Source organism: Bufo gargarizans, chromosome 2 (assembly GCF_014858855.1).
Source record: "Bufo gargarizans isolate SCDJY-AF-19 chromosome 2, ASM1485885v1, whole genome shotgun sequence".
Lineage (NCBI taxonomy): Eukaryota > Metazoa > Chordata > Amphibia > Anura > Bufonidae > Bufo > Bufo gargarizans.
The window spans coordinates 150,794,800-150,822,561 of NC_058081.1; the positions used below are offsets into that span (position 1 = coordinate 150,794,800).

The window sequence follows — 27,762 nt, forward strand, 5'->3', positions numbered from 1 at the left end:
AGCGAACTGGTCGAACAGCCAGGGACTGCTCTTGGACCCGAACGTCAGGCGATTGGCAAAGAAATACTGGTCTTGCCACTTGATGCCGTAGAATCTCCAAAGCTGTGGATGAATGGGCAGCAACTTGAAGGCGTCAGCAATGTCTGCCTTGGCCAACCAAGCCCCCCGACCTACTTGGAGGATCAGTTGGATGGCCTCATCTATGGTGGCGTAACACATGGAGAACTCCTCAGACGGCACTAAGGAGTTAAGGCTGGGTGTGCTGGAGCCATGAGGGGCCGACAAATCGTAGATGAGACGTTTTTTTATTTGTGAATTGCTTAGAAACAATACCAATGGGGTTGATCCTCCAGAGGTCAAAAGGTATGAAGGGAAAGGGGCCGATGAGAAACCCCTTCTCTAGTTCTGACTTGATCAGAATCCCCACCGGCTCGGGATCCCGGCTTGCTGACAGCAGATTGGGCCCCTCCCAGGAAGTTTGTGGGAGCGCTACCAGCCCTGTGTGGAACCCGATGGTGAACCCTGAAACTAAGAACTGTACCCATTGAGGGCTGTGGTGCTCCCGCAACAGGGACTCCAGCAAGGCCACGTTGACCCCGCTTAGTCAGGATGGCCTTGCTCTTTGTGGACACGCTGTCTGGGGGTGAGCCCTGAAACAGCCTGCGCAGACATGGAGGGCCCTGCACTTATTGTAATAACAAGCCTCCTGGTTGAAATTATTACAGACCTGGCTGTTGCCCAGGAACACTATTGGCCGGCCTAACTTATCCGTGGTGGCGCCAGGTCGTTGGAGGGACCCGGAGCTACTACGGAGGGATCTGCCCTGGGATGTGGAGGGACCAGAGTTGGGGCACCAGGCGGAGGAGTGAGTGATGGACTGGCATGCCGCACATGCCGGGGCCCTGAGGCCCGCGAAATGTCGGCAAAAAAGCTCCATGTCCATGGCCGCCCAGTTCGTGAGGTGCTGGAATTGGACCAGTGAGGCGGCGGCTTTTGCTGAAAAGGAGCGATGATAATCATAGAAAGCCTGCCCACCGTACTTGTGGCCCAAGTCCGTAACCCTGTAGAGGTAAGTGTCCAACTCTTCCCGCCTTTCAGGGTGGACGGAGCAGATGACGTCCCTGAACAAGCTAAACGCCAGGACAAACTCTGTGATGGTTAGCTTCCTGTTGAGGCGGGGGTCCCTCGCTTTGAGGACGATGGACATGTCGCCGCAAGCAATGGTCTTGCTCTCTACTGTGTCATGGGTGGCTATCAAAATGGAGGCCAGATTGACGTCCTTGCCCTCTAAAATGTCCTTCTTGATGTTGCTTGGGATGAAGTGGGCTGGAGCTACCTCGGGTGCGCAGGGGACCCTACCTGGCAACAGGCAAAGGAGAGGTGGCACGCTAGGATGACAGTCCCTGATGAGATTCCACGGCCAGGAGTCTGGACTGCACATCTGAGACTGAGGAGGCAATGGTGTTCATCATGGCATGCAGTTGAGACAAGGATACTTGCAACGTGGACATGGAGACTTGCTCCAAGTCCGGGGCTGCTGGTTCGGCCGTGAGTAGCCTAAACAGTTCTGCTTTCCGGGCGGAAGCAGGGTGTTGGATCCCTCTCCTGTTGAGCTCCGCGATCAGCTTTGCGATTGTCCAACTCCTCAGTGATGAGGAGCTGGGCTGCTCGGATGCGGGTGTCTCAGGGATGGAGGGGGTATCCTCGATGTTGGAGACGTGCGACATGTCGTGGCTGTGAGGTGATAAACGAGAATTAAATGGATGAGCTGTAGGCCCCGTATGACAGAAGGACGACACCCGAGCCGTGAATGATGGTAAAGAGAGAAAGTGGTGCGGGCAAGTGCCAAGAGTCGAGAAAAAAGGGGGTACTACCGTGGAGGACTTTACCAGCTTAAGGCGTGAAAACAGGCGTGAGAGCTACGAAGACGTGACTACCGACAGGTTTTTTTTTTTTTTTGAGAAACATGAAATAGAACACCAAACCTGGGGTCGTAACGTAGAAAATGAAATTGAACGAATCTGGAAAAAAGAAAAAATTATAGCGACAAAGAATAATAATTAACCGTATGAACCTGGCCTGTGACCGGTAATGGATGAAAAAACGTAAACCTGAAATGTAACGGAATGAACACATGAGAGAAAAGTAAGCCTGACGGCGTGGCAGGCCACGGACGTGGTACAGTGGGTACATGAGCCTGACGCATAACAGGCGGCAAATGAAGCGAAAACGTAAGCCTGAAACGTAGCGGGCAACGGACATGATTTTTCGGGAATGTGAGCCTGAAAGGTGGCAGGCAACAGACATGATATACTGGACAGACATGATATATAAAAAAAAAACGTAAGCCAGAAACGTAACTGGCAACAGACATGGTATATTGGAAACGTAAGCCAGAAACGCAACTGGCAACAGACATGATATATTGGAAACGTAAGCCAGAAACGCAACTGGCAACAGACATGATATATTGGAAACGTAAGCCAGAAACGTAACTGGCCACAGACATGAAAAAATTGGAAACGTGAGCCAGAAACGTGACTGGCAACAGACATGATATATTGGAAACGTTGATAAAAAAGTGAACGTAAGCCAGAAACGTAACTGGCAACAGACATGATATGTTGGAAACGTAAGCCAGAAACGTAACTGGCAACAGACATAAGAATATTGAAAACGTAAGCCAGAAACGTAACTGGCAACAGACATAAGAATATTGAAAACGTAAGCCAGAAACGTAACTGGCAACAGACATAAGAATATTGAAAACGTAAGCCAGAAACGTAACTGGCAACAGACATGAGAATATTTGAAACGTAAGCCAGAAACGTAACTGGCAACAGACATGATATATTGGAAACGTAAGCCAGAAACGTAACTGGCAACAGACATGAGAATATGGGAAACGTAAGCCAGAAACGTAACTGGCAACAGACATGATATATTGGAAACGTAAGCCAGAAACGTAACTGGCCACAGACATGATGTATTGGAAACCTGAGCCAGAAACGTAACTGGCCACCGACATGATGTATTGGAAACCCGAGCCAGAAACGTAACTGGCAACAGACATGACATATCAGGAACGTAAACCAGCAACACCACTGGCAACAGACATGACATATCAGGAACGCAAACCAGCAACGCAACTGGCCCCAGACACGACACATCAGGAGCGCGAACTACCAACGCAACTGGCAACAGACATGATATATGGAAACATGAGCCAGAAACGTAACTGTCAACAGACGTGGTGCCTGGAAACGTAAGCCAGAAAAAACGCAACTGGCCACGGACATGACATATCATGTCTGTTGCCAGTTGCGTTGGTAGTTCGCGCTCCTGATGTGTCGTGTCTGGGGCCAGTTGCGTTGCTGGTTTGCGTTCCTGATATGTCATGTCTGTTGCCAGTGGTGTTGCTGGTTTACGTTCCTGATATGTCATGTCTGTTGCCAGTTACGTTTCTGGCTCGGGTTTCCAATACATCATGTCGGTGGCCAGTTACGTTTCTGGCTCAGGTTTCCAATACATCATGTCTGTGGCCAGTTACGTTTCTGGCTTACGTTTCCAATATATCATGTCTGTTGCCAGTTACGTTTCTGGCTTACGTTTCCCATATTCTCATGTCTGTTGCCAGTTACGTTTCTGGCTTACGTTTCCAATATATCATGTCTGTTGCCAGTTACGTTTCTGGCTTACGTTTCAAATATTCTCATGTCTGTTGCCAGTTACGTTTCTGGCTTACGTTTTCAATATTCTTATGTCTGTTGCCAGTTACGTTTCTGGCTTACGTTTTCAATATTCTTATGTCTGTTGCCAGTTACGTTTCTGGCTTACGCTTCCAACATATCATGTCTGTTGCCAGTTACGTTTCTGGCTTACGTTCACTTTTTTATCAACGTTTCCAATATATCATGTCTGTTGCCAGTCACGTTTCTGGCTTACGTTTCCAATTTTTTCATGTCTGTTGCCAGTTACGTTTCTGGCTTACGTTTCCAATATATCATGTCTGTTGCCAGTTGCGTTTCTGGCTTACGTTTCCAATATATCATGTCTGTTGCCAGTTGCGTTTCTGGCTTACGTTTCCAATATACCATGTCTGTTGCCAGTTACGTTTCTGGCTTACGTTTTTTTTTTATATATCATGTCTGGACAGACATGATATATAAAAAAAAAACGTAAGCCAGAAACGTAACTGGCAACAGACATGGTATATTGGAAACGTAAGCCAGAAACGCAACTGGCAACAGACATGATATATTGGAAACGTAAGCCAGAAACGCAACTGGCAACAGACATGATATATTGGAAACGTAAGCCAGAAACGTAACTGGCAACAGACATGATATATTGGAAACGTAAGCCAGAAACGTAACTGGCCACAGACATGATGTATTGGAAACCTGAGCCAGAAACGTAACTGGCCACCGACATGATGTATTGGAAACCCGAGCCAGAAACGTAACTGGCAAAAGACATGACATATCAGGAACGTAAACCAGCAACACCACTGGCAACAGACATGACATATCAGGAACGCAAACCAGCAACGCAACTGGCCCCAGACACGACACATCAGGAGCGCGAACTACCAACGCAACTGGCAACAGACATGATATATGGAAACATGAGCCAGAAACGTAACTGTCAACAGACGTGGTGCCTGGAAACGTAAGCCAGAAACGTAACTGGCAACAGACATGGTATATTGGAAACGTAAGCCAGAAACGCAACTGGCAACAGACATGATATATTGGAAACGTAAGCCAGAAACGCAACTGGCAACAGACATGATATATTGGAAACGTAAGCCAGAAACGTAACTGGCAACAGACATGAAAAAATTGGAAACGTAAGCCAGAAACGTGACTGGCAACAGACATGATATATTGGAAACGTTGATAAAAAAGTGAACGTAAGCCAGAAACGTAACTGGCAACAGACATGATATGTTGGAAACGTAAGCCAGAAACGTAACTGGCAACAGACATAAGAATATTGAAAACGTAAGCCAGAAACGTAACTGGCAACAGACATAAGAATATTGAAAACGTAAGCCAGAAACGTAACTGGCAACAGACATGAGAATATTTGAAACGTAAGCCAGAAACGTAACTGGCAACAGACATGATATATTGGAAACGTAAGCCAGAAACGTAACTGGCAACAGACATGAGAATATGGGAAACGTAAGCCAGAAACGTAACTGGCAACAGACATGATATATTGGAAACGTAAGCCAGAAACGTAACTGGCCACACACATGATGTATTGGAAACCTGAGCCAGAAACGTAACTGGCCACCGACATGATGTATTGGAAACCCGAGCCAGAAACGTAACTGGCAACAGACATGACATATCAGGAACGTAAACCAGCAACACCACTGGCAACAGACATGACATATCAGGAACGCAAACCAGCAACGCAACTGGCCCCAGACACGACACATCAGGAGCGCGAACTACCAACGCAACTGGCAACAGACATGATATATGGAAACATGAGCCAGAAACGTAACTGTCAACAGACGTGGTGCCTGGAAACGTAAGCCAGAAAAAACGCAACTGGCCACGGACATGACATATCAAGAACGCCAGCCGGCAACGTAACTGGCAACAGCCGTGGAGTATCGACGTGAGCCAGAAAAACGCAACCGGCAACAGACATGATATACTGGACAGACATGATATATAAAAAAAAAAACGTAAGCCAGAAACGTAACTGGCAACAGACATGGTATATTGGAAACGTAAGCCAGAAACGCAACTGGCAACAGACATGATATATTGGAAACGTAAGCCAGAAACGCAACTGGCAACAGACATGATATATTGGAAACGTAAGCCAGAAACGTAACTGGCAACAGACATGATATATTGGAAACGTAAGCCAGAAACGTAACTGGCCACAGACATGATGTATTGGAAACCTGAGCCAGAAACGTAACTGGCCACCGACATGATGTATTGGAAACCCGAGCCAGAAACGTAACTGGCAAAAGACATGACATATCAGGAACGTAAACCAGCAACACCACTGGCAACAGACATGACATATCAGGAACGCAAACCAGCAACGCAACTGGCCCCAGACACGACACATCAGGAGCGCGAACTACCAACGCAACTGGCAACAGACATGATATATGGAAACATGAGCCAGAAACGTAACTGTCAACAGACGTGGTGCCTGGAAACGTAAGCCAGAAACGTAACTGGCAACAGACATGGTATATTGGAAACGTAAGCCAGAAACGCAACTGGCAACAGACATGATATATTGGAAACGTAAGCCAGAAACGCAACTGGCAACAGACATGATATATTGGAAACGTAAGCCAGAAACGTAACTGGCAACAGACATGAAAAAATTGGAAACGTAAGCCAGAAACGTGACTGGCAACAGACATGATATATTGGAAACGTTGATAAAAAAGTGAACGTAAGCCAGAAACGTAACTGGCAACAGACATGATATGTTGGAAACGTAAGCCAGAAACGTAACTGGCAACAGACATAAGAATATTGAAAACGTAAGCCAGAAACGTAACTGGCAACAGACATAAGAATATTGAAAACGTAAGCCAGAAACGTAACTGGCAACAGACATGAGAATATTTGAAACGTAAGCCAGAAACGTAACTGGCAACAGACATGATATATTGGAAACGTAAGCCAGAAACGTAACTGGCAACAGACATGAGAATATGGGAAACGTAAGCCAGAAACGTAACTGGCAACAGACATGATATATTGGAAACGTAAGCCAGAAACGTAACTGGCCACACACATGATGTATTGGAAACCTGAGCCAGAAACGTAACTGGCCACCGACATGATGTATTGGAAACCCGAGCCAGAAACGTAACTGGCAACAGACATGACATATCAGGAACGTAAACCAGCAACACCACTGGCAACAGACATGACATATCAGGAACGCAAACCAGCAACGCAACTGGCCCCAGACACGACACATCAGGAGCGCGAACTACCAACGCAACTGGCAACAGACATGATATATGGAAACATGAGCCAGAAACGTAACTGTCAACAGACGTGGTGCCTGGAAACGTAAGCCAGAAAAAACGCAACTGGCCACGGACATGACATATCAAGAACGCCAGCCGGCAACGTAACTGGCAACAGCCGTGGAGTATCGACGTGAGCCAGAAAAACGCAACCGGCAACAGACATGATATACTGGACAGACATGATATATAAAAAAAAAACGTAAGCCAGAAACGTAACTGGCAACAGACATGGTATATTGGAAACGTAAGCCAGAAACGCAACTGGCAACAGACATGATATATTGGAAACGTAAGCCAGAAACGCAACTGGCAACAGACATGATATATTGGAAACGTAAGCCAGAAACGTAACTGGCAACAGACATGAAAAAATTGGAAACGTAAGCCAGAAACGTGACTGGCAACAGACATGATATATTGGAAACGTTGATAAAAAAGTGAACGTAAGCCAGAAACGTAACTGGCAACAGACATGATATGTTGGAAACGTAAGCCAGAAACGTAACTGGCAACAGACATAAGAATATTGAAAACGTAAGCCAGAAACGTAACTGGCAACAGACATAAGAATATTGAAAACGTAAGCCAGAAACGTAACTGGCAACAGACATGAGAATATTTGAAACGTAAGCCAGAAACGCAACTGGCAACAGACATGATATATTGGAAACGTAAGCCAGAAACGTAACTGGCAACAGACATGAAAAAATTGGAAACGTAAGCCACAAACGTGACTGGCAACAGACATGATATATTGGAAACGTTGATAAAAAAGTGAACGTAAGCCAGAAACGTAACTGGCAACAGACATGATATGTTGGAAACGTAAGCCAGAAACGTAACTGGCAACAGACATAAGAATATTGAAAACGTAAGCCAGAAACGTAACTGGCAACAGACATAAGAATATTGAAAACGTAAGCCAGAAACGTAACTGGCAACAGACATGAGAATATTTGAAACGTAAGCCAGAAACGTAACTGGCAACAGACATGATATATTGGAAACGTAAGCCAGAAACGTAACTGGCAACAGACATGAGAATATGGGAAACGTAAGCCAGAAACGTAACTGGCAACAGACATGATATATTGGAAACGTAAGCCAGAAACGTAACTGGCCACAGACATGATGTATTGGAAACCTGAGCCAGAAACGTAACTGGCCACCGACATGATGTATTGGAAACCCGAGCCAGAAACGTAACTGGCAACAGACATGACATATCAGGAACGTAAACCAGCAACACCACTGGCAACAGACATGACATATCAGGAACGCAAACCAGCAACGCAACTGGCCCCAGACACGACACATCAGGAGCGCGAACTACCAACGCAACTGGCAACAGACATGATATATGGAAACATGAGCCAGAAACGTAACTGTCAACAGACGTGGTGCCTGGAAACGTAAGCCAGAAAAAACGCAACTGGCCACGGACATGACATATCAAGAACGCCAGCCGGCAACGTAACTGGCAACAGCCGTGGAGTATCGACGTGAGCAAGAAAAACGCAACCGGCAACAGACATGACATGTCAGGAACGTAAGCCAGCAACGCAACCGGCAGCAGACATGAGGCATTGGCAACGTGAGCCTGACGCGTAACAGGCAACAGTCATGATATGTTGGAAGCGAAAGCCAGAAACGTAACTGGCAACAGACATGAAATGGGGCAACCAATGGTAAAACGTGCGAAGTGAGCCTGACATGAAACAGGCCTCAGACATGGCAGAGCATGGTGAAACATGGAAAAAAACAAGTAATTACCGGAAAACGTGCGTAGGTGTGGCAAAGCGGAATGGCGGCGCTTGACACGGGCGGAACTGTGAGAACCCTTGGCAGAGGATGTATTTGCCTGGCACGGCAGAGTATCCAGAGTCTGAAATGACAATCAGTATCATACCGGGGGGGGGGGGGGGGGTTATGTTCTTGTCATTATTTTTATGGTTATAATTCTAGATCAGCTGGTATATGAGAAGAAGTATACTGTCCCCCTGCAATTTTCCCAGAAAAAGAGCGTCTCACATAACATTTTTAGTGACACAACATTACCAGCAGACAATTAACATGTGGCCTTTTTTTTTTCTTTTTTTTTTTAACTTTATTGGCCAGCTGACAACTGCCGGACCGGCCGGCAGCTGTGAGGAGTGGAACCGGCGGCCCTGGTACCCGGGCGACAGGGCCGGAGCGCTGAGCGGTGAATGTGGTGGCTCCCGGAGCCGGGAGAGGGAGCCTGACACAGGACGCCGGCTCCGTCTCCCCGGTAACGGAGGCGCTGTGCGGCGTCACACGTGACCTGGCGCGGCCGGCGCCGGAAGCGTGGGTTGAGCCGGCCGTGCCAGTGAGAGGTGGGAGGAGATGAACCGGCGGGGGGGGAGACGCGAGTCGGGATGGGGGTTCGGAGGGACAACGGCTGACTTACCCTTGCTGTAGGACGAGAGCTTGACCCAACGAACCCGGCGAAACAACGGCAACTTACCTGGTGAGCAGCACGGCGGTACGGGGCGTGACGTTGAGGCGGGAAGGCACCAGAAATGTACGCAAATGGGGAGAGGGCGTGCCTCCTTTTAAGAGCGCCTACGCCCCTCCCACAAATGCAGGCTGACATGTCAGCCTTAAGCTACATGTACTTTCTTTTATTTGGATCTTGATTATTATTTCATTTAATCTTTATAATTTTTTACTTTTATTAAACTTGTCTGCAGATGTGGATGTAATGTGGATGACGCACTTATTGGGGATATCTGTAGATGACGCACTTATGGGGGATATCTGTGGATGACTCACTTATGGGGGATATCTGTGGATAACGCACTTATGGGGGATATCTGTGGATGACGCACTTATGGGGGATATCTGTGGATGACGCACTTATGGGGGATATCTGTGGATGACGCATATATAGCATAAGATGCTATATATGTGCCCTCCACAGATATCCCCCATTTGCCCTCCACAGATATCCCCCATAAGTGCCCTCTAGTAAGTAAAGTAATGTATTAGTGGGGGGAAGGGAGGAGGCAGGGACACTTTTGGCGGAGCCGGTGCAGTGCCCAGCGCTGTGCACACACCGGGGGCAGCTCCTACCTTTCTGCTGCAGGACAATTCGCTCCTCCTGAGCGGCGGCCTCTTCACCACTCCTCACATGGCTGGCAGTGGGCAGCCGAACTAGAGCGCCGCTGCCCGCCCTTCTGCTGCTGTGCGCAGCGTGACATCTCACCCTCCGCCATGCGCCTCCTGCCCCGCCTGCCTGCTTCATTCATAAAGTGGAAGGAGCAGACAGACGGGGCAGGAGGCGCATGACGGACATTTTGCAAGCAGCTTGAGCGGCGCGATATGGCTGTGCGGCCGCCCACCCGCACCAAAGAGCCACATTGAAGGTTCTAAAGAGCCGCTTGAGGCTCGCGAGCCGCACTTTGCCGACCACTGCACTATGCCATCACTCACTGATTACACCTCCTCCCTGTACCAATAGCTGTTCACAAGAGGTAGAAAAGGCAGAGATGTAAATGTATAAATTACAGGTTTTCCCACAAATATATACACTCCCCTAAAGAATTATTAGGAACACCATACTAATACGGTGTTGGACCCCCTTTTGCCTTCAGAACTGCCTTAATTCTACGTGGCAAGGTGCTGATAGCATTCTTTAGAAATGTTGGCCCATATTGATAGGATAGCATCTTGCAATTGATGGCGATTTGAGGGATGCACATCCAGGGCACGAAGCTCCCGTTCCACCACATCCCAAAGATGCTCTATTGGGTTGAGATCTGATGACTGTGGGGGCCATTTTAGTACAGTGAACTCATTGTCATGTTCAAGAAACCAATTTAAAATGATTCGAGCTTTGTGACATGGTGCATTATCCTGCTGGAAGTAGCCATCAGAGGATGGGTACATGGTGGTCATGAAGGGATGGACATGGTCAGAAACAATGCTCAGGTAGCCCGTGGCATTTAAACGATGGCCAATTGGCACTAAGGGGCCTAAAGTGTGCCCAGAAAACATCCCCCACACCATTACACCACCACCACCAGCCTGCACAGTGGTAACAAGGCATGATGGATACATGTTCTCATTCTGTTTACGCCAAATTCGGACTCTACCATTTGAATGTCTTAACAGAAATTGAGACTCATCAGACCAGGCAACATTTCTCCATTCTTCAACAGTCCAATTTTGGTGAGCTCGTGCAAATTGTAGCCTCTTTTTCCTATTTGTAGTGGAGATGAGTGGTACCCGGTAGGGTCTTCTGCTGTTGTAGCCCACCTTTCTTTCCCATTCTGACCTTCAGTTTGGAGTTCAGGAGATTGTCTTGACCAGGACCACAACCCTACATGCATTGAAGCAACTGCCATGTGATTGGTTGACTAGATAATCGCATTAATGAGAAATAGAATAGGTGTTCCTAATAATTCTTTAGGTATGTGTGTATATATATATATACTGTATATATGTGTACTCAGCCGGCATAGAGGGAGGGGCAGAGGGCCTTTATATCCCGCAGGATGCCACACTCCGGTGCACGAGCGTTTCAGGTGTCCCTCCCTCCCTTCCCCTCTTTTTTTTTTACTTATTCTCCTCGGGTATGCCCCCTTATAGGCCTACCCACGGTCATGGCTAAGGGCACGTCACCAGCCATTTTAGCTAGATACTAGCTTTAGTTTTCAGGTATTTTTGTTAGTTGGGGTCCGCTTCCTGTAGCCACGACCACAAATATATATATATCGATCTGCTCAGCTTCTCTTGCTTGTATTTCACATGGGCGAAAATTCTGCACGGGTGCAATGCGTGAGGTGAACGCATTGCACCCGCACTGAATCTGGACCCATTCACTTCAATGGGGCTGTGCAGCTGAGCAGTGATTTTGACGCATCACTTGTGCGTTGCGTGAACATCGCAGCATGTTCTATATTCTGGGTTTTTCACGCAACGCAGGCCCCATAGAAATGAATGGGGATGCGTGAAAATCGGATGCAATTCGATTTTCACGCATGGTTGCTAGGAGATGATGTTAGTAAATTGATAAAAGTCAATTTACTGTATTATTTTCCCTTATAACATGGTTATAAAGGAAAATAATAGCATTCTTAATACTGAATGTTTACTAAAATGTTGCTTGAGGGGTTAAAAAGTAATGAACTCACCCCATTCACTTGATCACGCAGCCGGCATCGTCTTCTTTCTTCATCTTTTAGGACCTGCAAAAGGACCTTTGCTGACGTAATCGCGCTCACCACGTGGTGAGCACGGTGATGTCAGCACAGGTCCTGCTGAATGAAGATAGAAGCATTTTAGTAAGCATTCTGTATTAAGAATGCTATTATTTTCCTTTATAACCGTGTTATAAGGGAAAATAATAAAATGAATAGAACACCTAACCCAAACTTCAGTGAAGAAGTCCGGGTTCAGGTCTGGGTACCACATTCACATTGCACTCGTGTGGACAAAACTAAACATCGGAACGCAATCACAGTCAAGACTGACTGCAATCGCGTGCCTCCTCGCCGCAATGCACACGCAACGCATCCAGAGAAAATCCAGAACGCCCGTGTGAAAGAGGCCTCAAACAGGTATTCTGGTGATATCAAACCATCAGACCAGTGGGGGTTTTGATCACAAGAATGGGGGCCCTTTACCACATGGGACCCCTGGAAATGAATAGAGCACCAGATGGAGCATGCATTGAGCTGCTCCATTCATTCTTTATAGTACTGCCGCAGATAGGGAGTACATCACTTGGCTGTCTCTGGCAGCCCCATACAGATTGAAGGGAGTGGCAGTGTTCCTGCTTAACCTGCCGCTCTATTCATTTAAGGGGGACCCCACAGGGTACAGGTCCCCCATTCTCATTGGTGTTCTAGAGGTCAGAACCCTACTGACCTAATAGGTATCCCTTGTTCCTGTGTATAGAGATAACCAGAACACCCCTTACACAGACAGTATTGCAGACAGTTTTATTAATATGATTTTAATGAATATTTTTTAAATTATTTTTATCATTTTTTCCCACAGGCACAGATATTAATTTTTACACTGCGGTGTGTCGCCAGATATTCGGGTATCTATACCACCACTAAGGATTGGAATCTTGCTTGATTATGATTGTGAAAGATTAGCATTTTTCAACATTGACAATCTCCAGCACCTGTACACATTTGAATGCCAGTTCCGCCATCTAGTGCACCCATGTTTTGCTTTGGAAAAACCAGGACGTTTGAAGATACATAATGGAATTCCAATTCCTCAGTCCCTGTCCTTGCCCTAAAAAATAGAAAGCCCTTAAAGGAACTGTTGGAAACCTGCAGAATCTTCTGCATGAGGTGGCTGCATTGCTGTATAATACTCCAATAAAATATAATAATTCAGCTTGTGGATTTTATGTAGCAAGACTATATACTTATGTTTTAGGCCTCATGCACATGGCCATGAGTGAATTGCAGTCCGCGAGCTGTGCAGATGTCAGGAGTGAGTAGATAGGCTGTGATATAATCTATTGCGAATGGTGGATCCTGTTATCTACTATACATATGCATGTAGTGATAATGAGATGAGTCATCTGTACAGACCAAGAAATGATGCCTATCATTAGGCTTAGTGGCCAGTATGATTTAAAAAATATATATACTGTAGATAGAGATATTGAAAATGAAACATAACATCAATTTAATTTTTTTAAATAACTAACATAAAAACCAATGGATCATTGTTTTATGACTTTCTCATAGGGATATACCATTTTACTTACAATCTAGTCAACGTGAATATGTTCAACTTAGGGTGGGTTCACACTAGTGTTAGGGATTCCATTATGGCTTTGCATCATAACATGGTTATAACGGAATCCATAAGACGGAAGGACGGATCCGTTCTTCTGCCCATACAGGGAGTGCAGAATTATTAGGCAAATGAGTATTTTGACCACATCATCCTCTTTATGCATGTTGTCTTACTCCAAGCTGTATAGGCTCGAAAGCCTACTACCAATTAAGCATATTAGGTGATGTGCATCTCTGTAATGAGAAGGGGTGCGGTCTAATGACATCAACACCCTATATCAGGTGTGCATAATTATTAGGCAACTTCCTTTCCTTTGGCAAAATGGGTCAAAAGAAGGACTTGACAGGCTCAGAAAAGTCAAAAATAGTGAGATATCTTGCAGAGGGATGCAGCACTCTTAAAATTGCAAAGCTTCTTAAGCGTGATCATCGAACAATCAAGCGTTTCATTCAAAATAGTCAACAGGGTCGCAAGAAGCTTGTGGAAAAACCAAGGCGCAAAATAACTGCCCATGAACTGAGAAAAGTCAAGCGTGCAGCTGCCAAGATGCCACTTGCCACCAGTTTGGCCATATTTCAGAGCTGCAACATCACTGGAGTGCCCAAAAGCACAAGGTGTGCAATACTCAGAGACATGGCCAAGGTAAGAAAGGCTGAAAGACGACCACCACTGAACAAGACACACAAGCTGAAACGTCAAGACTGGGCCAAGAAATATCTCAAGACTGATTTTTCTAAGGTTTTATGGACTGATGAAATGCGAGTGAGTCTTGATGGGCCAGATGGATGGGCCCGTGGCTGGATTGGTAAAGGGCAGAGAGCTCCAGTCCGACTCAGACGCCAGCAAGGTGGAGGTGGAGTACTGGTTTGGGCTGGTATCATCAAAGATGAGCTTGTGGGGCCTTTTCGGGTTGAGGATGGAGTCAAGCTCAACTCCCAGTCCTACTGTCAGTTTCTGGAAGACACCTTCTTCAAGCAGTGGTACAGGAAGAAGTCTGCATCCTTCAAGAAAAACATGATTTTCATGCAGGACAATGCTCCATCACACGCGTCCAAGTACTCCACAGCGTGGCTGGCAAGAAAGGGTATAAAAGAAGAAAATCTAATGACATGGCCTCCTTGTTCACCTGATCTGAACCCCATTGAGAACCTGTGGTCCATCATCAAATGTGAGATTTACAAGGAGGGAAAACAGTACACCTCTCTGAACAGTGTCTGGGAGGCTGTGGTTGCTGCTGCACGCAATGTTGATGGTGAACAGATCAAAACACTGACAGAATCCATGGATGGCAGGCTTTTGAGTGTCCTTGCAAAGAAAGGTGGCCATAGTGTCGGTGTTTCGTGCCTTTTATGCTGATTTGTATCAATCACGTCTAGGTTATAATAAGGAAGATATATCAGCGTATTTGCATGGGGTATCCTTGCCTAAGTTGTCAGAGTCGTATCTCAATGGCCCGCTACAATTACTGGAAATTGAGGAGGTAGTGGCCTCTATGGCAAATAATAAATCCCCAGGTACAGTTGGGCTGCCGGTAGAAATCTATAAGAAATTTGGAGACATCTTACTGCCCCAGCTGCTGAAGGTTTACCAGGAGGCCTCAGCGACAGGGTCGCTTCCTGCGTCAATGCAAGTGGCTATTATTGTGGTTCTCCCTAAACCGGGGAAAAATCAGCTTCTTCCAGATTCCTACTGCCCTATCTTATTGTTACTCTCAGATAAAGATATTGGCTAAGGTGCTAGCTTTGCGCCTTTCTAAGGTTATCTCCTCCATTGTACATATGGATCAGTTAGGATTTTTATCGGACAGATCTACAGCGATTAACATCCGACACCTCTACCTTAATATGCAGATTCCGGTAACCCAGGGGATAGAGTCATCTGTTCCCTAGATGCTGCTAAGGCATTCGATAGTATTATGTGGGAGTATTTGTCGGAGGTACTGGAGAGATTTGGTTTGGGGGATAACTTCATAGCATGGGTACGGCTGTTATATGGTGGGCCTACAGCTCGAGTACGGGTGAATGGATGTCTATCAGAAGGATTCTGGCTCTATAGGGGAACCAGGCAGGGCTGCCCCCTATCTCCGTTGCTATTTGCCCTGGCTATAGAGCCATTAGCAGCTATTGTTCGGAGTCATGTTGGCATCATAGGGTTTAACCGAGGCGGGTCTCAGGAGAAAATAGCATTGTATGCGGACGATGCCTTACTGTTCCTAGCCGAGGCTAGAGCATCCCTACCAGTAGTTATGGATGTGACTGGCACTTTTGGGCAGGTACTCTGGCCTGGTTATTAATTGGAGTCAATTGTTTCTCCTCCCTATAGATCGTGTAGATTACTCTACGGATTATGCTCAGTCAGGATTACAGATGTACAGGAATTTAAAGGGACACTGACAGGCCCAATAAGCATATTTAGCTATATATATGACTGCACAGGTCTTCTAATGTGTATTAAAATCATATAAGTATACCCTCTGTCCACCTTATAAATACAGTAAACTCATGTTTTATAACCTGACAGAATCGTCTTCTTTCTGCCCAAGGGGTGGTGTTTCAGCTTCACTTGCGCCCAGCCAGCCTCGCCCCAACTGCCGTTTTGGAGCGCCGCCCAGCTCATCATGGAAAAAAAACTGTCAATGAATATTCATGACTCATCATTATCAGCTGGGGCTTTTCAATACAAGATGTTGGCAGATTGACTGGGCCAATTAAAGAAAGTGACCCAGCATTTTGCTAAGAAAATCAGTCACGTACAGTTGTGTTCAAAATTATTCAACCCCCACTGAAATTGAGTGTTTTGGCCAGTTTGACATTGATTTTGATCATTTCAGTCATCTTGTTTACAATCAAAGAGGCACTTGAAACAACATTTATAATGAAATAACCACAAATGTCTTTTCTGTGCTCACATCATTAATCAGTTTTATTCAACCCCCAAGTGACATTCAATCTTAGTACTTAGTACAACATCCTTTTCCAGTTATAACAGCTTTTAAACGTGAAGCATAGCTTGACACAAGTGTCTTGCAGCGATCTACGGGTATCTTCGTCCATTCTTCATGGGCAAAAGCCTCCATTTCAGTCACATTCTTAGGCTTGCGCGCTGCAACTGCTTTCTTTAAGTCCCACCAGAGGTTCTCAATCGGATTTAAGTCTGGTGACTGCGATGGCCACTTCAAAATGTTCCAGCCTTTAATCTGCAACCATGCTCTAGTGGACTTGGAGGTATGCTTGGGATCATTGTCCTGTTGAGAGGTCCAACGTCTCCCAAGCCTCAGGTTTGTGACGGACTGCATCACATTTTCATCCAATATCTCCTGGTACTGAAGAGAATTCATGGTACCTTGCACACACTGAAGCTTCCCTGTACCTGTAGAAGCAAAACAGCCCCAAAGCATGATTGACCCCCCCGCCATGCTTCACAGTAGGCAAGGTGTTCTTTTCTTCATAGGCCTTGTTCTTCCTCCTCCAAACATAGCGTTGATCCATGGGCCCAAACAGTTCTAATTTTGTTTCATCAGTCCACAGAACACTATCCCAAAACTTTTGTTGTTTGTCCACATGACTTTTGGCATACTGCAGTCGACTCTTCTTATTCTTTGGAGACAGCAAGGGGGTGCGCCTGGGAGTTCTGGCATGGAGGCCTTCATTACGCAGTGTGCGCCTTATTGTCTGAGCTGAAACTTCAGTACCCACATCTGACAAATCTTTTTTCAGTTCCTCAGCAGTCACACGGGGACTTTTCTCCACTTTGCGCTTCAGGTAGCGCACAGCAGTCGAAGTCAGCATCTTCTTTCTGCCACGACCAGGTAGCGTTTCAACAGTGCCCTTTGCCTTGAATTTGCGAATGATGCTTCCTATGGTGTCTCTTGGTATGTTTAACATCTTTGCAATCTTCTTATAGCAATTGCCCTTCCTGTGAAGAGAAATCACCTCTTCTCTTGTCTTCCTGGACCATTCTCTTGACTTCACCATGTTTGTAAACACACCAGTATATGTCTAGAAGGAGCCGAGTATCACAGTCCTTTTAAATCTGCCTAATTGGTGCTTATTATGCTTGATTGCTGCTCCTTGACATCCACAGGTGTTTTCAATACCTGATCGAAAACACTTGAATGAACCTTTGTTCTTAAGAGTGGTAGTCTTTAAGGGGTTGAATAATTGTGTCAATGAAGAAATCACAAAAAAAAACATTTAATACTGTATTACAAAAACAATTGATGTCATTTTAGTTGCATTTGGTTCTTTAAAAAGTCCTTGTAAGATTTCATTCTGAACACAATTACAATTGAACACTAAATTCCCTAAAACCCTTTACAGCATTGGGGGTTGAATAATTTTGAACACAACTGTATTTATGTTGCCCTTAGTTAGGACACCATAAAACTGGTGACAGGTTCCCTTTAATTTGGAACAAGGGGTTTATAGGAAGAGGGGTGCTATGGCCAAATTTGAAAAGCACTGGACTCCTTGGATTAATGCCCCCGCGCTGGCATCCAGGGAACTTCAGAGATACCGTCTGGGATTAGTGTGAGGGTACTATTGCTTGCTGTGCATATCTGGCTCCGTGGTTGGCGATTTCTTGCAGGATATATGGAATGTTTCTACGCTATGTAATGTAAGGAAGTTCTGGCTGATAACAAATGTATATTCCTTTATAAGATTGCAGTTCTGCTATCAATGTTCTGTGGGGAATACTGTAGGGAAAGGGCATGTGCCTTTGTAATTATTATACGGTTGTGATGGTGTAGCCGAATGTTGGAAGTTATGGAAGATGGAGGTCATGATAATGATGGTTTGTGGGGGGAGGGTATGTGGGTGTTGGGGACTTATGTATTATTAAAATGCTAATAAAAATGACTTAACATAAATTTTTTTTTAAAAAGTATATTCCAGGTGGGTGCCATGAATGTTGACGCCTGAGCAAAAAATTTGTCACCAGCAATTTAGCCAAGAGAATTTGGACATGCTTAGAGAAAATCCAGACTTTATTCTTGCATAATTACGAGTGGTCAAACTTAGGTCAACCACAATTATCCAGAGACCGAACAAGATTCCATGCAATAGAAGCACAAGGGATCACCAACTCGAAAGAAATTGGCAAGACAACAATTACTGGATAGACCTTTGCTGCTTCACGACAAAGCACCAGCTTACAAGTCTCATAAATCACAAGCTGCTATCAGGGAATGTGGCTTCATGGAGCTTAACCATCCACCCTACAGTCCAGACCTGGCTTCCAGTGATTACTTTCTCTTTCGGAACCCGTAGAAATTTCTTCGTGGGCAACAATTTTCTGATGATAATGCAGTTGATGAGATGGTAACAGGGTTCCTGCAGCAAGAAGTCTTCTTATTCTGAGGGCATCCGATCACTGGAGGCGAAGTGCATTAAGTGTGGTGAAGTCAAGGGGGATTACATTGAAAAGCAGCAAGTTTAATTTTCTCAGCAAATGTTGCTTTCATATTCGGGTAGATAACTTATTGAGCACCCCTTGTACAACCCTTTTAAGGGTTAATCTCATGTCAGGCTTTTGAGGGTGAGATGGGAATAACTGGGCGGTCAGTGATTCCAGAAACAGCTAAGCAGGTTGTGGTATACTGTTTCAGTAACTGCCCCATCAGTGAATGGGAGCTAGTCTGTTTCCATAACTCCAAAATTACCAAAACGGCATTTGCTACACTGAAAGGTCAAAATGGAAATAAACCTTTAATAAAAATGCACAATTACTGCATATAGCCTGGTAATCATCCATTCTCCCCATAGCAATATATGAGTGTGTTGGCAGATGAGGTAGGCTGGCAGTCAAATCTTGACAGAGGGGCCTATCCTAACTTATTACATAGGAGGGCAGTATCAGAAGAGTCGATGCGGGAATTTATCAATGAATTTAGGAAACTATTGTGGTGTTAACGATCACGGGGATCGGGCCCGGCGGGAGGTGGAGGAGGGCCCCCTGCATTGTGTTTGTGAAGCATGCAGCTCTTTGTAATTCATTAGCATTTGAAATTATTATTTTTCATCGGTGTAAATGATTAAAACATTTAGCAATAAAAAGTATTGATCACCGTTGGTCAAAATGGATTGTTCATTTGTGAAAATGATGAAGATCAACCTACTTGTCCTATCGTACTGCATTACTAGATGATCCAAAATGCAAACACAACCATTCAAGGTATGTACAAGCGTTCTAGCGATGTAAACTTATGGCTGTACCAAATTGAGAGGGGGAGGGGAGTTAGAGGTAATCGGTGCATGACAACTAAGGCTACTTTCACACTCGCATTTGGTGTGGATCTGTCATGGATCTGCACAAACGCATCTGTTCAGATAATACAACCGTTTGCATCCGTTCAGAACGGATCTGTTTGTATTATCTGTAACATAGCCAAAACTGATCAGTCTTGAACACCATTGAAAGTCAATGGGGGACGGATCAGTTTTCTATTGTGCCAGAATGTGCCATAGAAAACTGATCCGTCCCCATTGACTTACATTGTGTGTCAGGACGGATCAGTTTGGCTTAGTTTCGTCAGACGGACAGGCAAGCAGCGTTTTGGTGTCCACCTCCAGAGCGGTATAGAGACAGAACGGAGGCAAACTGATGCATTCTGAGCAGATCATTATCCATTCAGAATGCATTAGGGCCAAACTGATCCGTTTTGGACCGCTTGTGAAAGCCCTGGCTATTAAATTATATTATATTTTTGCTTGTGCGGATGAATGAGGCAAATGCACGCCGGACACCAATGTCTTAAGTGGATTGGAGCACTGTCATCGTGTGCGCTGCTTCCAGTTAATAACCTACTCAACTTGATTTCCTTTGACAATTTGAGATTTTTTTTCTACCGTATCCATTCAAAATTCCTATGCTTTTCTCACCATCACTTGCAGACATCATTTCTGCATTTCCTTAAAGGAAATGTCATCTTTTATTCATACAGATGAGCTACTCCTTAGCATCAATGACATGGTTGTCATGGAAACTAGAGTAAGGAATGATCCTGAAAACCGTGTCACGTAGCAATATACCTGAAATAGATTTATACAATGTCATTATGCTTTCTAGCGATTTGAGTTGTAAAGTACACGGTGTAGGAGGTAAGCCTCTGTACTTAGCATTGTAGCTTCTGTATGGACACCACCGGCGCTCGACATATCCCACTGACTTATAGTAGAGTCCATCAGGTTCGGGCCTGGAGTCCACCAGTTTGACTGGAACATTAGCACTATTTTTTTCTGTCAAAAATGATGGAATCCATCACTGAGAGTCCATATATAGTGGTGTAAAGTATATCAACCAAGAGAAGTGTACCGCCAGCTGCATCAAATGTATTATTCTAAGTGTGCCACTAAGAAATTTCCAACAGTTTCTGCCGCTCTACTCTAGTTTTAGCCTGTGTAAGGCACGGTTTATAAATCCACCATTTTAGTTACATAAAGGCTACAGACACCTTTGAGGCAATTTTTTTAATTATTGCATTCTACTCATTTTGGGCTAAAATTTGGTCTTTATTTCAAATTTTCAACAGTTTTTGTTCTACACCCTTCACTTTCAGTGTATCTTTCTGTTTTACACTGAATCCGTCAGGGAGCTGCTCTGACAGCTCAATCTGTATCCCTTATCTCTCAACTCCTAACAAATACTCATTTAAAGGGTTTTCCAAGATTTTTGAACTGATCATGGGACTGCTGCTGATCAGCTGTTTGAGAAGGCACCGTTTCTGGCAGTAGCACCATGGCCTTCTTTCTGCTCACCAAGCACAGCGCCGTACACTGTATAGTGGCTGTGCTTGGTATTGCAACTCAGTCCCAATCACTTCAATGGGGCTGAGCTGTGCCTCACCCATGTGACCAATGAATGTGACATCACATGGCCTAGGGAAAGCTGCGAGAAGGTCAGCGGCACTACTGCGAGTGGCAGTGCCTTTTGATAGTCAGGGGACCCGCACCGATCAGATACCCATAACCTATGTGGAGGATAGGTCAGTTAGAAAAATCTTGCAAAACCCTTTTATGGCATATTCTTTTCAGTTTGATACAAATTTAGTCTACTTTCACACTGGCGTTTTGGCTTTCCGTTTGTGAGATCAGTTCAGGGCACTCACATGCGGTCCAAAACCAGATCAGTTTTGCCCTAATGCATTCTGAATGGAAAAGGATCCGCTCAGACTGCATCAGTTTGCCTCCATTCTGCTCTGGAGGATCAGTCCTGACACACAATGTAAGTCAATGGGGACAGATTCGTTTTCACTGACACAATAGAAAACGGACCCGTCCTCCATTGACTTTAAATGGTGTTCAAGACGGATCCGTCTTGGATGTTAAAGATAATACAAACAGATCGAATTCTGAGCGGATGCAGGCGGTTGTATTATCTGAACGGATCTGTCATGGATCTGCACAGACGGATCCGTTCAGATAATACACCAAATGCGAGTGTGAAAGTAGCCTTAGCTGTAATGATTTTCCAAAAATGAAAAAAAAAAAACACAATGATAAAAAAAATAATTCTCCAAAGGTGTTCTTAGCCTTTAATGTGGACCCACTCCACCTATTATGTATGCATGTGGCTCTCCAACTAACAATAGGGAACTCTGCTTAAAAATGATACAATGATGATACCTCTACAAAGAAGCCAAAAAGAAAAATACCAACAGTTGACAATTCATAAAATATACATTTTATTGTAACTGGTGCTTATTGTGAATGTCTTATTTATTTTGTGAAGGTACATACCTTACCAAACTGGAGTAAAGGAATGCCCTTGCAAAAAAAAATAAAAAATAGAGAAGCTATAAAATGTTTAAATATATTTTACTCTCCCTCCATCTTTGCTGTGGAATGCATTGTAGAAATATTGTAGAAAATAAGGCAGACTCCTGATAGGGAACCAAACTGCGAAAGTGAGGGAGAGGAGAGCGTGAACTGTCCTTTCCCTGAAGAGCCAGTGGACCTGCCAACACATTGCATAGCAACTCCTGGCGCCCACTGGCATCACAGGGTAAAATCAACTGATGTGTGAAACAGGGCCATCACCAAATTAAATAGTCTAAAATGTCCCTCCTGTGGCACGAAATCCAAAGCAACAGAATCCTCTGCATCATCATGATCAAGAAAAGGAAAAAGAAAATCAACGTAAATCAAAACTTTACCATCCACGTGAGTCGTACAGTGCAAAACAACTATGGGACTTGATAATATTCATGGATTTAGATTATGAAAAGAAAGGCTTAAAATCTAATAATGGTAATGACTAGGAATCGTGAGAATCTGTAATGCATCTAGAGTTGGCTTTGGCTTTTTGTTTTGTTTTTTGTCTTTTATTTTTATAAATTCATAGAAAATATTGAACATCTAATAAAATAAATAAAACATATTTTAATCATAGATGCTAATGATCAAGTTCTGTGTATTTTATACAATTTGCTACTAAACAGCCTTGAGAAAGCTCCCTATCAGTAGTGTGCAGAGGTGAATGATTGCCCCTTCTGTGATATTAAAAAATAGAGTAGATCTATTTTTCAGAGATCAAAAACTCCTTCATAAAGAGTGCATTTAATGTGTTGATTGTTACAACTATAAGTGCTTTAAAAAAAAAGCAGAGTGTTCTCTTAAAATCCACGAGACACCAAAGATGATTTTCCTTCACTTGCAGGTTTGAGTCCATTTGTTTTTCTGAACAAATCTCTTGAAGAAAAAACTTTTATCCAAGGAATCTTCAAGGTTTTTCATACAGGTATGAAGAAAATTAACTGATATTTTGTGTAGAACCCGTCAGTACATATATTGCAGCAATCCAGTGTAATTTAACTTGTGAGATAAGTTAATGCAAAAGGCCTTTTTTTTTTTTTTAAGATATTTTTATATCGAAGTTTACTGCAGGTACTGGAGGTATCTATTGACCTGACAATCCTTGTTACATGAACATCCTGTAGGATGAAGAAGCAGGTTCTGGCAACGATGAGTAAACCAAAACTAATTGGACCCCTTGTGAGGGAGGGCTTCATTGGCTGAGAGGTGGTAGTGGGTGCTAGAATATGCTATTCGGGGGGCGGTCGCAGAGTTTTCAGCTGTCTTTCATCTAGTGATTTCCAATATTTGAAATTGTTATCCATATGTTGCATTAAATTCGGCAAGTCAGCAAATGCTGCAAACAAAAAAAGGCGACATTTCAGAAATTGTTCTTAAGGTGTCACATTTTACAATTATGAGTATCAAACAATGTGAGGAAAAGAGGAATGTTACACTCAAAGATACTGTATAGTCTGACGATTAGATCAGGGGGTCAGCAACCTCTGGCACTCCAGCTGTTCTAAAACTACAATTCCCATCATGTTACAATCACTCCTATGGGAGTTCTGAGAACATCTGAGTAAGTGTGCGTGATGGGAGTTGTAGTTTCACAACAGCTGGAGTGCCGGAGGTTGCTGACCCCTGTTCTAGCTATTAACCTGCATTAGGCTACACACAGACTACTATGCAGTACATCAAGTACCATCTCCAGAACAGGCCCCCCGAAGTGAAGAAACTGCACCATGCAAGTGTGGCCACCCTCTGTTCACCGCTATGAGAGTTCTGAAAATAGCGGAGCTCTGGTTTGGCTACTTCTGGCAGTCCCATAGTGATGACGGCACTGTGCGCTCTGCATTCACCACTATGGGACTTCCAATTGCTTGACTATTTTTGCTGATCCCATACTAGTGAATAGAGAGCACGCTGTGTGTGCGCAGTGCGCTCTCCTTCACTTCAGGGTCCCAAAGGTGGAACCGCCACCTATCTGACATGGATGGCACATCCTAGTGATATGCCATCAATGTGGGAGACACCCCCTTTAAAGGAATGTCTCAATAAGACAACCCCTACTGTAAAGGAAAGTTACTCCACTGATCAGATCCTTGCCATGGGTCTGGCAGGTAAAACTGCAAACAGTGGCAAGTTTCCCCTGCAGCAGAAATGTAGTATTACATGGTAAGGCTACATGCACACGACCGTTCAGTATTTTGCGGTCCGCAAACAGCAGATCCTTAAAGAAACGAAGCCGCCCGTGTGCCTTCCGCAATTTGCGGAATGGACGGCCATCAATATAAATGCCTATTCCCGTCCGCAAAGCGCGGACAAGAATAGGACATGTTATATTTTTTTAGCGGGGCCGCGAAATGGAGCAACGGATGTGGACAGCACACAGAGTGCTGTCCGCATCTTTTGCGGCATCATTGAAGTAAATGGGGACGGCTCTGATCCGGACCCAAACAACGGCCGTGTGCATGAGGCCTAAGCATGTGATACATCTCTGTGCTGTCTGCCAGTAAAGGGAATTTTTCTTGGTGGCTCTGCTCTGGCTGATGGCGCACCATTGAAACCCTCCTAATTATAGTATATATAAAAAAAAAAAAAAAAATATAAGTAAAAGAGATGAGCAAATTGCTCAAAATGTGTTTCTGATCCAATTCGGCCAAATCATGCATGCCATCCGATTCGGATCCAAATAATTTTGAAAGTGCTCAAATTGCCTGGAAAAGTCACTCTGTCTCCCCCTATCTCTGCTCTCCTTTATTCTCCATAATTGAACAACACAAAAATAAAGCTTGGAAGAATCCGAATAAAAATAAAAATAAAAAAATCATGCCAGTCTAATAAACTGTGTTTCAATCCCTCACAATTTCAAGATCGCTGCTTGCTGTCAGTAAATGGAAATGTTTTACCCTGGGTTCACACCTGAGCGTTCCTCAAACGCGCGTTTTTTGTAATAGTAAACGCGCGTTTGACGCGCGTTTGTGTCATTGACTGCAGTGTCCTATGGCCACAAACGCGCGTCAAAACGCCCCAAAGAAGCTCAAGTACTTGTTTGAGCGTCGGGCGTTTTACAGCGCGTTCGTACGCGCTGTAAAACGCCCAGGTGTGAACCCTTCCCATAGGGAAGCATTGGTTTTCATGTCTTAAGCGTTTTACAGCGCGTTTGAACGCGCTGTAAAACACTCAGGTGTGAACCCAGGGTTAGTGCATAGACGTAGATGCTGAAAGCTTGAACATACGTTGTCCTGCCACAGCCTGTTTCAATATATCAGTGTAGGTAAGAGGATTTAAGCTGGATACCAGGACAGGAGAGAGGATGATACATTGCTGCAAACTGCTTTATACAGAAACAATAAATAAATATAAAGTAAATAAAAAACAGGAGAGGATAAACATTTAATGAGCAGATCTTACCATCCCATGCATCAAACATGTCGGTGATAAAATAATCCACAAATGAGATCTGAGATTTAGGAATACTGCACGTATTCCTGTCAAACACGGGCATTACCACAGGCAACCCCTGCCGCTTCTCTTCATCTGTCTAGAAAATAAAAAATTATTCAAGAAAAAAAGTATGAAATTCAGATTTGAAAGGAATCATCCAATTTACATCAGAAATCACCTATTTGCTAATATGGACACAAGAGTGCACTCACTGATAATGTTTGGGGAGAACAGACAGAAGGATAAATCTGCGCCAAACGCTGATTGTTTCTGACGATCATCGTCTGTTCTCATCAATGGAAATCCCGCCAAACATTATCAGACATGCGTCAAAGACTCCATACAGTTCCAGACAAGGCTACAAGTTCTAACGTACCTGTGCAAAATACTCTTCTGATATCCTGCCAGCCCACTCAATGCATTGCTCTAGTGCTCGGCATGGATTGGAGATGTCTGCACACTTGATAAGCATCCTCTTTATTAGTATTCGATTTTCTGGAGATGTCAGAATGTTTTTGACAGACTCATCATCACTGATGTTTCCCTACATAAATGGAAGGGGTCAGAGAAAAAAAAGAAAAAACTAACTAGCATTAGCATATGTAATAACTACATGGAGACTTCTTGAGGAGACACCTTCCCACTGCCAGGAGCCTGTAAAAATCTAGATCATTTAAGGTCCAACAAGAGAGTGGACCATGAGCTGATGTCATTTAGCAATAATAGGGTTCGCTGATAGCTGTTATAATACTGGACAAAATAGTGCAGCATGCTGTGCTATATTGTCTGGCTCCTTGATGGAAACCTGATGGACCCCATCATAGTCAATTAGTCCATCAGAAACTATTCATGTCAGTCAAGCAACGGACCTGGCGCTTCTGTTATCTCATTGTTCTGCTCCTATAACGGAGCAGAACACTGGAAAGAAAAGCATCAATGTGAAAGGAAGCCATGCAATGATATATAGCTCAAGTTTTTGAGAATTTGCTAACACTAGGTTCACATCTGCATTATGGTATTCTGTCTGCCGGAATACCGGTAGCAGTCTACCGGAATTACAGTATTCTTCCACATAGTCGGATCCCCACTCACCATAATGGGATCAGTCGGGTTTCTGGCATAAATGCAGACTTTCTGCTAGAGAAATAACCCTGCATGCAGCAATTTTTTTTCCTGCAGAAATCCTAAAATCTTGCCAGACACCCAACTAATCCCATTATAGTGAATAGAGATCAGGCGAGGACCAGTGGTGTCTGGCTATGCTGGATATGATGATTCCGGTCGACTGCTCCTCTGCAGGTACTACTGGAAGACCATGAGGCAGATGTGAGTCTAACCTACAAAATGTCAGAATACTGGAGATCTCTAGTACATCAAACATTTCATTTGCAGATACCACCAAATTTCAATGCATAGAACTTGAACTCGATGATGGGGCAGAGGGTAACACATCCATGGATGGTTGTCCCAAATATAACATACATTCAATGACTTTGCTTCTATACATCATGGGCAAACTCTACACTTGTCAACTTAAAACACCAAAGCAAAAAGTAATGGTTTCCATCATTCCAGGCTTCATTATCATAGCTGACTTTGCAGTGCTCTCCACTAGTCTACTTCTTGTAAAAACTCATTCAGGGCCGATGATAGATCAGCAACATCCATGGAATATTTTATAGGAAGGTAAAACGT

General features: G+C 44.3%; 2 protein-coding genes across 5 annotated transcripts in view; one reads left to right on the forward strand and one right to left on the reverse strand.

The window, feature by feature from the left end:
* FSD2 (fibronectin type III and SPRY domain containing 2) overlaps nucleotides 1-13,407 on the forward strand; it is a 77,796-nt gene extending 64,389 nt beyond the window's left edge. The window contains exon 13 of the mRNA XM_044283261.1: nucleotides 13,061-13,407. Coding sequence (XP_044139196.1) covers nucleotides 13,061-13,073 — 13 coding nt within the window. The 3' untranslated portion in view covers nucleotides 13,074-13,407. The remainder of the gene's footprint in view (nucleotides 1-13,060) is intronic.
* Nucleotides 13,408-22,491: 9,084 nt separating this feature from the next.
* The window catches only part of PDE8A (phosphodiesterase 8A), a 277,995-nt gene continuing 272,724 nt past the window's right edge, over nucleotides 22,492-27,762 (reverse strand). For all 4 annotated transcript variants that reach the window (XM_044279587.1, XM_044279585.1, XM_044279584.1 and 1 more), the window contains exons 20-22: nucleotides 26,444-26,611; nucleotides 26,035-26,164; nucleotides 22,492-23,974 (exon numbers count right to left, since the gene is read on the reverse strand). In XM_044279587.1, coding sequence (XP_044135522.1) covers nucleotides 23,868-23,974; nucleotides 26,035-26,164; nucleotides 26,444-26,611 — 405 coding nt within the window. In that variant the 3' untranslated portion in view covers nucleotides 22,492-23,867. The remainder of the gene's footprint in view (nucleotides 23,975-26,034; nucleotides 26,165-26,443; nucleotides 26,612-27,762) is intronic.